At 34.5% G+C, this 14206-nt stretch overlaps 1 protein-coding gene across 1 annotated transcript; it reads right to left on the bottom strand.

Annotated features, from left to right (window-relative positions):
* Window positions 1–862: 862 nt before the first annotated feature.
* Window positions 863–3739, bottom strand: LOC133678045 (protein indeterminate-domain 16-like). The gene is made up of 3 exons (XM_062100202.1): window positions 3161–3739; window positions 2659–3058; window positions 863–1901 (listed from the first exon to the last, which is right to left on the bottom strand). The coding sequence occupies exons 1-3, from the start codon at window positions 3273–3275 to the stop codon at window positions 1046–1048; spliced, it is 1371 nt and encodes a 456-aa protein (XP_061956186.1). The 5' UTR covers window positions 3276–3739; the 3' UTR covers window positions 863–1045.
* Between the last annotated feature and the right edge of the window lie 10467 nt (window positions 3740–14206).

The raw sequence follows: 14206 nt of genomic DNA, 5'->3' as shown, positions 1-14206 counted from the left end.
AAATGCAGCACATGCTACCACAGCAAAAGCAATATAAATTTATTTTCAAAGGAAAAGTATATATCTTTTGAAAAAGGTCGGGTAAAGGGCTTCCCTATGCCTTTCTGTTTTGGCTCAAGTGATCATGAAAGAAACATAAACCAGAAAGAGTTTCCTAACACCAAGAAACTAGACTTCCAGCTCAAAGAAAAGCTTTGAATGTCTCTGCATGAAAGGAAAGATGCTTTGCTCTTCTTCTGCGCCCCACTGGCCCCCAATGAGGCGCTGATTCTTATGCAGAGAGAGAGAGAGAGAGAGAGATTACTGTGAAAGAAAGAAAATATTGTCTGTGAATTGAATTTGTTTGTGTCTGTTTGTTTGGAGACCTTGAGAGGGACGAGTGAGTCTGTCACAACTATGGCACTGAAAAACATGGCGTTTTTACTCTTACATTTATATGAGAAGACCATACGCTCAGAGATGAAAGGACTATCTGATTCCTTTCTCTCTCCCCCTCCCCCTCCTTGTTTTGTGTTGATTTTGTTTTCGAAGTTTTTATAGCCTATAAATATTGGTCAGCTGTACTGTACCCTATATTAATGGCGGGGAAGGGTCACCTTCATTTTCTGACCTAGGCATGCAAACATATCCACATAGTCCAAATAGAAAATCCAAAACTACTAAAAGTTCGAAGGAAAGAGATGTATGATTGTCTCTGAGCTTATTCAATGAAATAGTTTCAGAGTAGAAAACCTAATGAACAACTCATACATCTCTAGCAATTCCTTTCTTTTTTACTTTTAATTTATGGATGAAAGTAACTACTCCACAAAATATTACTCTACCATATGGGAACATTAATCATAACTAATGAACCAGCAAATTAAATCGAAATCATAATTTCAATTAATTACCAAATTAAAGAACAAATAATTACTTCACACATTGAAGGATATTACAACACCTCACTAATCCACTTGAGATTATAATCGCAACACTCACTTGGTGTATGATCAATAGATAGAAGAAAGAAGAGAAAATTATAAGAAAGAGAGAGGTGGATAATTCATCTGTTAAATGTTTTTGCTATACCAATTCCATTAATGTGCTCTACTTCATCTTCTGTTGTAGCTGATGACATGTAACTCATTACCAAAGAGTTCTCATCTGCTTGTGTTCTTGCATGGAACTTCTGTTTGCAAGCATGGCAAGTAATTTGTAGAATAGTGGAATTGATTTGCTTTATTGCATGCTGTTTCAAAGCTTGCGCCTTGTCTAACTCAGCTTGAGCTTGTTGCCTGATTCTCTTGGCATTGGCAAATTCTTGTTCTGCCAATTCAATTTGTCTTTTTGCTTGTTGTCTTGCTTCTTCAGCATGAATCTTCTCTGACATGGCCATCATTAACTGCTCCCTGATCACTTGCTCTTTAAGCCTTGAAGCACCCAATTCAGGTCTCGGACTGCCATTATTGTTCTCTCTTGGAGAGCTTTTGCCATGATCTTTGTCTGTGTAACTGATGTTCGATTCATTTCTGTCACTAACATCACTCGACCCAATTGAGAGCTGCAATTGAGTGGAATGATTATCCTCTCTTTTAGGAGAAACTGAGATCTCAAGGGGATTTCCTGAAGCAGTCGAAAGCTGAAGCTCCAAATTATGGTAGTGTGCAGCACTTTTTGAAGAATCTGATTTATCCACAACACTACTAGTAGTAGTAGGCGTGATAAAGAACATGGCATGATCAGGTGTTGTTCTTGGTATTATCAAAGGAAGCCAAGGAGCTGTACTAAAATTGGTATCACTAGAAGGGCTTGGACTTGAAGCAGTTCTAGACAAGCATGCAGCTGGTTGTAGTGACTGTGATTCTGATCGGAGATTCCCCATGTTGCAAGCATCTTGGTGCTCAATAAAACTCTCAACTCTATACGCACACAGACAACAAAAAAAAAAAAAAAAACTTTAGCACGTAGAAATGCACAATAATAATTATGCTACAGAATACAAAATGAAAGTGAACCAGATGTCATGCTCGTAAGTTGTGGCAAGAAGATACTCAAAATGGTTTTGATCTAAGTGTCCTTATTGATGAAAGGAAGAGATCAAGTCATAAGTGCATTAAACAATAAGAATTAAATAAAGAATAGAAGTGGTCACAGCTTTGAAATGCAATTGACTTGGATGGAAATAATGGAAGGAAATATTAATTAAATAATGGAATAAAACAATGTTTATCACATCTGTAAGCTAATCATTTACAACATAGTTAGAAGAGATCGATTGAACAGCCAAAATCCAAAAAAGTAAAACAACAAAAAAGTAAACTGTTTTCGGGGTTTGAGCGGTCGAGAGGAACTTGAAACATACAGCAAAAAAAAAAAAAAAAAAAAACCACCTTCGACAACTGATCTTTGGGAACCGTGTTCAACAACTGTCAATAAATAGTAGTACTCCTTATGAACTGGATTAATTAAGGTTCCATCAATCAGAAACTACATCAAGTAGAGTAGTACTATACATGTTGTCCCTTTTCTTTTCTTTCATAACAATTAAATTTCCAATTTAAGAACAAAAATATATCGAATATTTTGTATGGTTTTAGAAATTTGATAAAAAAAACACCATGATGATTATATATATATATATATGTGAGAGAGAGAGAGAGAGATTTATCAGTTAACCTGGAAAAAACACGGCCGCAATCACAAGAATGTCCACGGGTGCCACAGGTTTTGAGATGAGCTTTGTAATCAGATTGAACGGCATAACCTTTAGAGCATTTTTCACAAACCCATTGTTTGTGATTGCTATGTTTTCTTCGAAAATGCTTCTTTATCCCGACAAGATCACCAAGCGCGTGACAAGGGTCATGGTGCAAGCAACTAGGCTCTGGACATACAAATACACGTTTTCTTACAACTGGGGTCTCTCTCTTTAGTAGCTTCCATGGGACTTTATGCCTTCTTCTATGCATCTGTAGGTTTTGGTCTCTCTGAAACCCTTGGTTGCAGATCTCACAAACGTAACGATCGGATTCCAATAGTGTTTTTGGTGATAAAGACACCACTTCTGCATCTGGATCTAGGACACCAAAGAATATATAGATAATTACACAAAACAAGATGATTAATATTTAATACAAAGAAAATATATAGGCTAAGAAAATTCAAGAATATTAATTACCTGGTGTTCCTGCTGGCCTTCTTTTCCTCTTGTTAATGTTATTTCCATTTTCCAAGCAAGAAAATGGCTCAGAATTACAAGGAAGTGATGAGGAGAGAGAGTTATTGGCTAACATGGGTTAATTCTTGTTGATTCTATCTTGTGTACTGTGATTATGAAGAAGCAAAGAAACAATCTTTTCTTGTGGCAGGCAAGAGTAGATGATGATGATGATGCTTTTCCTTAATTCTCTCTTTCTAATATGTGGGGAGCTAGAGAGAGAAGGGATAAGAGAGGAGAGAGAGGCAGCTATCTAAGCTTAAGGTATAGGAAGGGTACTGCTGGAGAGCTAGCAAGGAGAAGAAAAAAGCTATATTTTTTTACTTTGGTTTGCTTTGATTTCTTTTCTTTCGGTTGCGATCAGCTTTTTTTGTTACATCAGCTTTCTATCAGCTTTTTTTCCTTTCCTTTCTTTGCTGCAACACTCATCTTCATCAGGTATTGTTTGTAGACTCTTCTTGATGAACTTCTTTAAAAAGATAACACGAGAGAGAGAGAGAGAGAGAGAGAGAGAGAGAGAGAGCCAATCACATTGATCGAAACTTGATCCCACAACCAAAAACATGGGCCATAAAGGGAGAGAAAAAAATCCCCACAAAGAAACAACAAATTAAAGACTCATAATTATTTGGCTTCATCAGCAGTAAAATTTTGCATGCAAAAAAATACATAGGACACCGGAGGAGGACTTTTCTCTCCAAATACACGTAAGCTCCCTATTTTTGTTACCATTTTATATCTTCTCCTCCTCCTCCTCTTCCCAGTGGCTTAATATGAATAAGGGTCATGAATAAAATTATAGATAGATTTTTTAAAAATATTTTAAAAATAATATTTTATTAATTTTTATGTATGTATGGCAAATGAGATCTTGATCAAATTTCATTTTGTATTTGGAATCTTTTGTTAAGCGAGAACAATCTTCATTTCATAAGCATAATTGACAAATATATCTTATTTATTTTTGAGGTTTTTTTTTTTCTAAATGGGGGTCTTGGGCTGGTGCCCAAGATTTTTATATGCTCTGGACAATTCTACCCCTCCTCTTTCTTTTCCAACACGAGGGGAGCTAGTTTAAGAATTGGACCATTTAGAAAGGTAAATTTTGTGACTCATAAATCTAGGACTTGGTCGGATCTAGGTTAATAAAAATGTTTATTTTTTTATTTATTAAAATAACATCACACAATTAGAATATTGCATAAAGTTAAAACAAGATTTATGATTAATTTAGGAGACTTGCATAATGCAATAGCCATCTCTTATATTTATGAGTAGGGCATAATACAATAGTTACTGTGTAGCACAGTGCACATTATAACTCTATACAAGAAAAATACAATCTTTCCTAAACTACAACACATTCTATAATACACTCCCTCAAGCTGAAGGTGGGTTGTCCACTTGAAGCTTGGATCGTAAATAGGAAAATGTAATGTGAGGGAGCGGCTTAGTAAGAACATCAGTTAATTGGTCTTTGGAGGGTATGAAGCAAATATGTATCTCCTTTTTGGCAACTCTATCATGAACAAAGTGATAATCAATCTCAACATGTTTGGTACGTGCATGAAACACTAGATTAGCAGACAAATAAGTAGCACCCAAATTGTCGCACCAAATGGTGGTAACAAAATTAAGAGAGAAGCATAAATCTGAAAGCAGATAACGGAGCCAAAGAACCTCAACAGTACCATCAGCTAAGGCTTTATATTCTGCTTCAGTGGAGGAGCGAGCAACAGTGCGTTGCTTACTAGATTTCCATAAGATGAGAGTGGTGCCAAGAAAGATCATGTAGCCACCAGTAGATTTTCGATCATCAATACTCCTCGCCCAGTCCATATCAGTAAAACCATGCAGTGATAAGAAGGAGCCTCGAGTAAGGTGAAGGCTAAAAGGGGACGTACCTTTTAAATACCATAAAATATGTTTGACAGCAGCCTAATGGCTCTCAGTAGGCGCATGCATAAACTGAAAGACTTTATTGACAGCATAACAGATGTCTGGTGTAGTAAACGTGAGATACTGAAGAGCCCCGATAATTTGCCGATAACGAGTGGGATTTGAGTATAAACCACTAGGCTGGAGACTGACCTTGGAAATAGAAGTCGGTGTATCAACATGCTTGCAAGATGACATACCAGCCTGACTAAGAATATCAATAACATATTTGTGTTGACTAAGCATGAGCCCCATATTTGTGTTGACTAAGTATGAGCCTCTAAACTCAGCAGACTAATAAGGCAGCGAAGCAGAGTAAAATTATTACCAGTGAGCAGACTATCATCTACATAGATAAGCAGATACCAGATATCATGATTCACAATCAGAATAAATAATGAGGTATCAACCTTGGAAGCACAAAAGCCAATCGACAGAAGAAAGTCACTCAATCGTGTGCACCAAGCTCGCGGAGCTTGTTTTAAACTATAAAGGGACTTGTGAAGGCGACAGACATGAGTGGGCAGAGCAGGGTCAACAAAACCTGTGGGTTGTTAGATATGAACAACCTCTTGAAGGGAACCATTGAGGAAGGCATTATGTACATAAAGCCGATGAATCTGCTAATGGTTAGATACAACAATGGAAAGAACAACCCGAACAGTAGTTGGTTTAACAACAGGACTGAAGGTTTCGGAGTAATTGAAACCTCCTGTTGAGTGAAAACCACGAGCAACCAAGCGCACCTTGTAACGATCAATAGCATAATCGGCCCATCCCTTAACTTTGTAAACCCAACGGCAGCCAATAACATTCATGGAAGGTTCAAACAGAACCAAAAACCAAGTGTCATTGACAAAGGCTGCAATTTCAGATTTCATAGCAGACTGCTAGCACAAAAATCGGTTAGCATCTTTGAAATTAAAAGGTTCATGATCAGTGGAAGATGTTACCATTACCCATGAGTATGGTTACAGCGGAGAAACAGAACTCAGGTTGGCAAACCTGGCTGTCGGGGACGCAACACCATATGGTGCTGGCGAGAAACCACTGGTGCAGAAGACCCGTATAGTGTGGGCTGCTGTAGGAGGGAGTAGTTAGAAAGATCAACATGGAGATCTAAAGCTGGAGGAGATAGAGCAGGACATCATAAGGAAGATGAAGGCCTAGACAATGAGCCAGATTGCTCACTAGAAGGTGCATCAGAGGGCACAACAGAGGGTGCAACAAACCCAATGGTTATGTTGTCCGGATTTGCACAACCTAAACCTGCAAAATGATCAATAGACATAGTGGCAACTGGTGGTAAGGGGCATGTTTAGACAAGGCTGATGGTGTTTTAGTGGATGGGAAGTGTGTTAAGGTAGGAAGATAGAAAGAAGGGGTCGGTTGTGGGTCAGAGTCAAAGATGGCAGAAACATGTGTAGTTTCAAGAAAGGAAAAAGATTGTTCATGAAAACAGACATGACAGGAGATGTAGACACGATCAGAAGACAAGTCAAAATAGTGATAGCCTAGATGACATGAGCTATACCCTAGAAACACACATAGAGTATAATGAAAGTCTAACTTATGAGCATTATATGGGTGAAGAAAAGGAAAACACAGACATCTAAAAGTGCGCAAGAAACTATAATCAGGTTTTTGATAGAACATACATTCATACAGAGATTTGTTTTATAAGATTGGTGTCGGCAAACGATTAATAAGATAAACTGCAGTTTCAAACGTGTAATTCTAAAATTTTAGAGGTGTTTTACAGTGCCTAAGTTATGTAAGACCAGTTTTAACGATATGACGGTGACGACGCTTAACAATACCATTATGCTCATGCATGTATGGACATATTATATGATGATGAATACCAACAGTTTTGAAGAAGGAATTTAATTTACAATATTCACCACCCCAGTTAGTTTGAACCAATTTTATTTTGCAAGAGAATTGTCACTCCATGAAGACTTGAAATTGGTGAAACACATTAAACACATCAGATTTTACACCAAGAGGATAACCAAATAAATTTTGTATGTGCATCCATAAAGATCATAAAAATATCAGAAACCATCAGAAGATAAAATAAAGGCAGGGCCCCAAACATCACTAAAAATTAGTTCAAATGTAGCATATGTTTTATGACCAGTAGATCCTAATAACAGACGCGATGATTTTCCTAATGAACATGCTAGACATTGAACCTGGGAGCCAGGGTGACCGAGTCGACGATATCAAACATCAGCAGAAGTGATAAGCTAGCAGACTCTGAAAGGACATAGAGGTTATCTTTACTCTGACTGGAAAGTAGAACTGCCTTGGTTATGAGATCCTTAACATAGAAAAAAGAAGAGTGAAATTAAAAAAAGACACAGCTTTCACGGTATAATTGTTGAATAGATAAGAGTCGTTTCTTAATTTGTGGCACATACAATATATTAGATAAAGTAAAGACTCGGTTAGGAGTACGTAAGATATTATGGGTTGTATTAGATATGACAAGTCCTTTAACATCACCAAAATGTAATTGATTATTACCAAGATAAGGTTCTACATGTGTCATACCGGCAATATCTAGAGTTACATACTGATTTGCACCAGTGTCAGAAACCAAGTTACAAAATTTTCTATTGTTGAAGCGTTACCGAAAGAGAGATTAACTGATGCTTGATTCCCATGGTGCACAAGCTATGAGCATTGTTTTGTGAAATGCCCAAATATGTTGCAGAACTGACACTTGAGTTGGTGCCCCTGCTGTCTAACATTGGATCTATTTAGCTACCAGTCTGGATGATTTTGTTGCCAGTTTCTATGGTGATGTTGCTAGTTATGCCCGTTGTTGCCTCCTCTGAAACCGTTGCCACTATACTGGGCAGAGGAAGGGCGCATGACACGCTAGGTAAATCTTCCTCTGCCCCGTTTGGAGGAAGAACTAGTGCCATTAAATCCTGAAAATACCCGCTGGGCAGCAAAGGCAGAAGGGGTCGGGCTGTGTAGGCATTGGCAGCAACGATGCAGTCGTGGGACTGAATGGAAGAGAGCTTCAATGTAAAAATTCATGAGTGGATAGGTGGCTATAGAGTTTAGAATATGATAAAGGGTCAGATTTTTTGATAAACTTGTAACAAGATCATGAAAGTCACTACAAAGACCCCAAAAAAAGTATAAATTGAAGTCTGTGAGAGAGATGGGGCGACCTGCGACAACAAGTTCATCAAAGAACCCCTTAGCTTTTTGCAAATAGGTGGTGACAGAATCATCACCTTGGCAAAGATCCTGAAGACAACCATGTAATTGCATGATTCAGGGGTTTGATGGAGATGCAAATGCATGTTCTAGCGTGTTACATACATTTGCAGATGTTAGGCAATGTACCACAAGATGGAGCACGTCTATGGATATAGAGGAGAGGAGAACAATGAGGATGAGTTGATATTGATGTTTCCATGCCAAAAAGGCTTGGGAAAAACCAATTTTTTTGGTTATTTCAGTGGCAAAAACATCATTGTGCGGAAAAGGACATACCGTCAAGCCATCGACAAAGGAAAAAACACCTTGACTAATCAGATATGACTTCATCTGCATGCGCTAAAATAGATAATTGGTGTTGGTAAACTTAAGGTTGATTACCTGTTGTGTGTTAGAAAGTGGGATGATGACTGTTTTTGTGGCAAAAACTGTTGCAGCAGTTATGGCTACATTGTTGGCAAAGACAAGTTCATTCAAGGAAGAAGTAGTAGAGAAAGAGTTGTCATTGTTCATGGTTGTGGCAGCAACAGAAAGATCCATAATCGGTAAATTACTACTGGAGAAATGACTTGCAATGGTAGAGTTTGCAGGAGAAATAACATTGGAATACTGCAGCGGAGGAAATAGGCTGGAAGAGAAATAACGTTGGAATACTGCAACAGAGGAAATAGGCTGGAATACTGCAGCGGAAGAAAATATCACGAGGAAGGAGAGATGACTAAGGATGCAACAATGCAGTAGCAAAAACTACACCTAAAACCTGCATTAGCAAAGATCGGGCAAGAGAGAAAATACCTTTCGTGCAATCAAGTGTCATATTTTTCTTGAATTTTTTTTTAAATAATAATAACTTAAGAGAAAAATTGTTGAAATCCAACTTACCATGAATTTCTGACATCAGCTATCCACGAGTCGTTGCACCCTTTTTCAACGGTCCTCATTTCATGTGTGATTTTCAACAAAAAGCTCTATCGGTCTTGGATCGTATCCAGGCCTTTGTAGCTCATAAAAGGAAGCTATTATTAGTTAAATATTTTCATTTAATAAAAAAATTTAAAAATAATCTTATAGAATAGAATCTTACTATTCGCTTTGCATGCGAAACAAATAAAATGGATCTATCGGTGTGTATGGTGATGTAATCATGAATCTTTTTAGTCCGGTTCTTTACACCAGACTCAATTGCTGTATAAAATACTTAGACATCACGTGTTGGATATAAGTATCTCATATAGCCTCAGAGAGTTACAGAGATCTTAAATAACTCATTATTTATTTCATTATAAAACACCTAAGCTACGAAATTAAACTCGATTTCATCAAATGACAAACAAATAGAATTTTTTAAAATCTCAAGCAAACCCTAACATATACAAATCATACAACAAATTTTTAAAGGAAAAAGCTATAAAAGAAGTAAACTCACAAACAAACTACATAAAAATGCCAAAGAATTAAATAAAAAAATTACAACAAAAAAATGGATAGGTTTACTTACTTGATGGGACAAATCTTTTAAAAAAATTGAACATAACAGGGATACTAACAGACTAAGTATTGGAGTGACTAGATTTTTGATGGTAGGAGCTCGATTTGTGACAAAATGAGGCGAGAAGGGTGTTGTTTTCTGCAAAAAAAAGGAAGAAGATATTGGTAGGGGGAGGGGATCATGCCAATTATAACTTAAATATTATTGACAGATTCATCGATAGATATTAGTGACAATTATATTTCATCGGTAATTTTATCTGTAATATTGAGATGTCATATTTCTTTATGGAAATAAAAAGGAAATATCTGCCCAATTATTTTTTTTATTAATTGATTTCCACCTATAATTCCCTTGGTATTCACCGACAAAAACAATGACGTTATGTTTCGTTGGTAAATGTTACCATAGTTTACCGATGACATTTTTTCAATTGGTATTTCCATTTGTATTTGATAGTTTTCTAATAATTTTATTTTAAATATTTTTTAAGAAAAATTAAAACTTAAGTTGGGTTAATCTGATCGTGAACTTGGTAACATCCGCGAATTGGATCTTATAACTTTATTGGTTTTGAAAACTTTTCATCATTTAAATTGCCTTTTTGTTAGATCTTCCAATAACAATAACTCTGATTATGGATCGGAAGCAGCTTTGTTAAAAACTTGTTTCGAGGATGATAAGTCTCCCTCTTGGGTATGTTAGTCAAATAGAAACTTAAATTATTAAGTATGATGGTTATCTTCAACCAATTAGGAATATTAGTCTATTGTCTAAGCATAAATAATACCATATAGTATTAGTTGTTTTAGTATAAGTATATGGATTCTATACTAATCCATAAATATAGATAAAAGTTATTAACGCAACTGAAAATAGATCGAACATATCACTTAAGTTGTAAGAAAGAAAGTCTCGTTGAGCTAAATGATCAAAATTATTTTCTTAAAGTTTCATAATTTATCATTTATTGAATAATAATGATGGATTGATATATCTAGATAAATACAATAATGTCAAATTTAATTCGATGCTTTTTTGCATGATATTTTATGGTTTATGGATGTGTAATATTCATTGGGTTAATGGAGCTTTTGCATTTAATAGTTTGTCTCGTAATTGTTTTCTTTGGGCAAGATTTTTTTTCGATGAGAGAAAATATAATTTTAATAAGATAATTTGATATTTAGTTATAAAAAAAATAATAAGAATGTTTATCGATGGATAAATGAAGTAACTAATGGAAGTAGAGACTTAATTCATCATTTATTTGTAGAAAGTATAATCAGATTTGATATATATAGCTTATCTACAGGTATGCATTACGCTACGGGTCAGACGTAATTTTTTTTTAATGTAACAAAAAATATTCAGGTCGTAGAAATCTATTTAACATTGTTATTAAACTCATTCTAATAAGTCAACCTTGAACTCTCTCAATCTGACCCCTTGACTAGCTCAAGTTTAAAATTAAACTGCGTGGGGAGTTTGTCCATCGTGACCAAGTCAACTTGGCCAGTCCAAAAGCAACTCGATTAACTAGTAAAAACATTCAAGGATAAAATTGAGAAAGAATAATAAAACTGGCAAAAAATACCTCATAACACAACTTATTGCTTAGCTTAAGCTTAAAATCAAAACATGTGAAAGTTCTCTCAACAATACTAGTTGACTTGGTTAGTCCAAAAATAAACCGACCAACCAATAAAAAAAATTTAGGGATAAAATTAAAAGAAGAAGAAGAAAAAATTGATAGAAAAAATAAACTCTACACCAGATCTCTTGCTTAACTTGGATTTCAAATTAAACTGTATAAGAGTTATCATGATGTGATTCAGTCTACTTGGTAAATCTAAAAACAATTTGAGTGACTGTTAAAAGATATATGAGAATGAAATTAAAAAAAAAACTTTATTGTTTATATATGAATAATGAAGCTCCACAATCTATTACCAAAAAAACTAAAACTTCTTTTGGTTTTACTATTCACCTAAATATAGATCACTGTGGGATGGAGCAGTGTAATGATGGGGTTGTTCTTGCCAAATAAACTTGCTAGGCATGCAGTTGAGGGTGAGGTTGTGTTTTTCATGAGATACATTTGACATTGAAAGAATGGTTGAGGACAGAATGATCTGTTCGGGTTTTTTAGGTTTGATGCTGGAGAATGGCATGGCTACTAGACACCTAGCACTAGGGTCAGACATGACTATCAGACCCTAGGCACTCGGGCCAGACTTGCGCGCTTGAGCCTAGCATCACACATGGTTGTCAAACCCAAGCAAACATATCTTTATTATTATAAATAAATCATCACAAAAATCTAATTAAACGTTTGATAACTAAATATTCAAATCATATATTCCCATTAAAATTGTTAATGTTTTATGTTTATAAATTTATTATTTCTTCAATAAAGATTCTATCTTCTATTATTAGTATGATTGTTGTTGTTGTTGTTGTTATAATTATTCAACTAAGCTTGGGTCAAACATGTTTGTCAAACCCAAGTAACGTGAGTCAAAAATAATTTATAAACGAAGTATAAGTAATTTATAAATAACAAACCATCACAAAAATTTAATTTAACATTTTATATCTAACAATTTAAATCATATCTTCCCATTAAAATAGTTCATTTTTTATGTTTAAGAATTTGTTATTTTTTAATAAAAATTCTATTTTATAGTTGTTACCGATATACTTTTGTTCAAAAGTATTTTTTTTAAAATAATATTAAAATAATATTTTTTATTTTTTAAATTTATTTTTAATATTAATACATTAAAATAATTTGAAAATATATAAAAAAACAAATTTAAAGTAAAGAAAAAAATAAAAATATTTTCAAAAATATTTTTGAAATGCAATAACAATCATGTTTTTTTCTTATAAATCTATAATTAATAAAAATATTTTATAAACTATCATAATTAAATTAATTAATAAAAATATTTTTGAAATGCAATAGCAAGTCTCTTGAGTCCGACATGGCTGCTAGACTCAAGTATAAAATATATTTTTATATATTTTTTTTAAAAATTATTATTGATCCATTGTAAAATGAAAATTAATACACTAGTAGTTTACTAAAAAGCTTAAGGTGACCAAGAATACAAACAAATATAAAGGAAATTCTTTTTGTTTGTTTTAGGTCGATGAAAGACATGCTAGTTAATTTAAAAACTATATATATATATATATATATATATATATATATATATATATATATATATATATATATATATATATAGATGTAATTTGAGTTGATTTAGGTTTTTTTTAATCTAATATTTTTTTTTCATATTTAATTAGCTGAAATTAAACACTATTGTTTTTCTGCTCTTGAAAAAAGATTTTTTCCCCAGGTTATTATTGTCGGTTTTTTTTATTTGTCTATTAATTATTGTTGCTGATTTTTTTTTATTATCTAAATTAAAATAAAACCAGATTATTTGACAGGCAGCGACATATCTTGAGTTGTAGAGTTTTAGAAAAAACACGTTGGCAATAAATTAAATATTATTAAAAAATATAGATCCGCTGCTAAACTCGTGACACGTTTTGTACATACTATTCAAATGTTAACTGTAACCTTTTGCAATTCAAAATACAGACGGCATGGAGGGGGTGCATAACATCATTGCATGACACTATACACAATAATATACCAAGTCAGTGGGGCCCCCGATCGTGGCCTTTTCTAGTCCCAATCTTGGACCATTTGTCATGATCGATCTCCAGCGTTTTGCCATAAGATCAAGCCACCTTGATCTTGGCGATCAGAGGCACAAACCACTGCTATTGCAAGCTAGAAAATCCGAGGACCTTAAATTGGACGGTGGAGATCATGCTGTGGAAGGTGACATGACGCATGGAATCATTTCTCAGATGGCAAAAGAATCTAAGGAAAGGGCAAAGTCCGACACCAGAAATGTGGCCTCCTGTTTGGTGGCTGCCGGGGGAAAGACCGGGACCCACCTCAACGCCCTACCATAATTTCACCACCTCACCACACACACACACACTAACACACACACGCACGCACGCACCAACTTTTTATCTATATATAGGATGCAGTTCACATAAAAAAAATCACCAATCCGTGAATATATTCGAGAGATCTTCCTCGATGGGTTAGTGCACGTAGGTTGATTAATTATGCTTAAGAAAGAAGAGAAGTAGGGCTATAAAACAAAACAAAAAAGTACATTAGTTTAGTTATTTGCCTTAAACTAAGAGTTCGTTTGTTTTTATATTTTAAAAATATTTATAAAAAAAATTATTAGTTTTTATTTTTTAGTGTTTAGTCATTATTGTTTCAATTAAAAATAATT

This window comes from Populus nigra, chromosome 18 (assembly GCF_951802175.1).
Source record: "Populus nigra chromosome 18, ddPopNigr1.1, whole genome shotgun sequence".
NCBI classification, from domain to species: domain Eukaryota; kingdom Viridiplantae; phylum Streptophyta; class Magnoliopsida; order Malpighiales; family Salicaceae; genus Populus; species Populus nigra.
The sequence above is the reverse complement of the archived record's forward strand: the minus strand, read 5'-3'. Positions and strand labels throughout refer to the sequence as shown.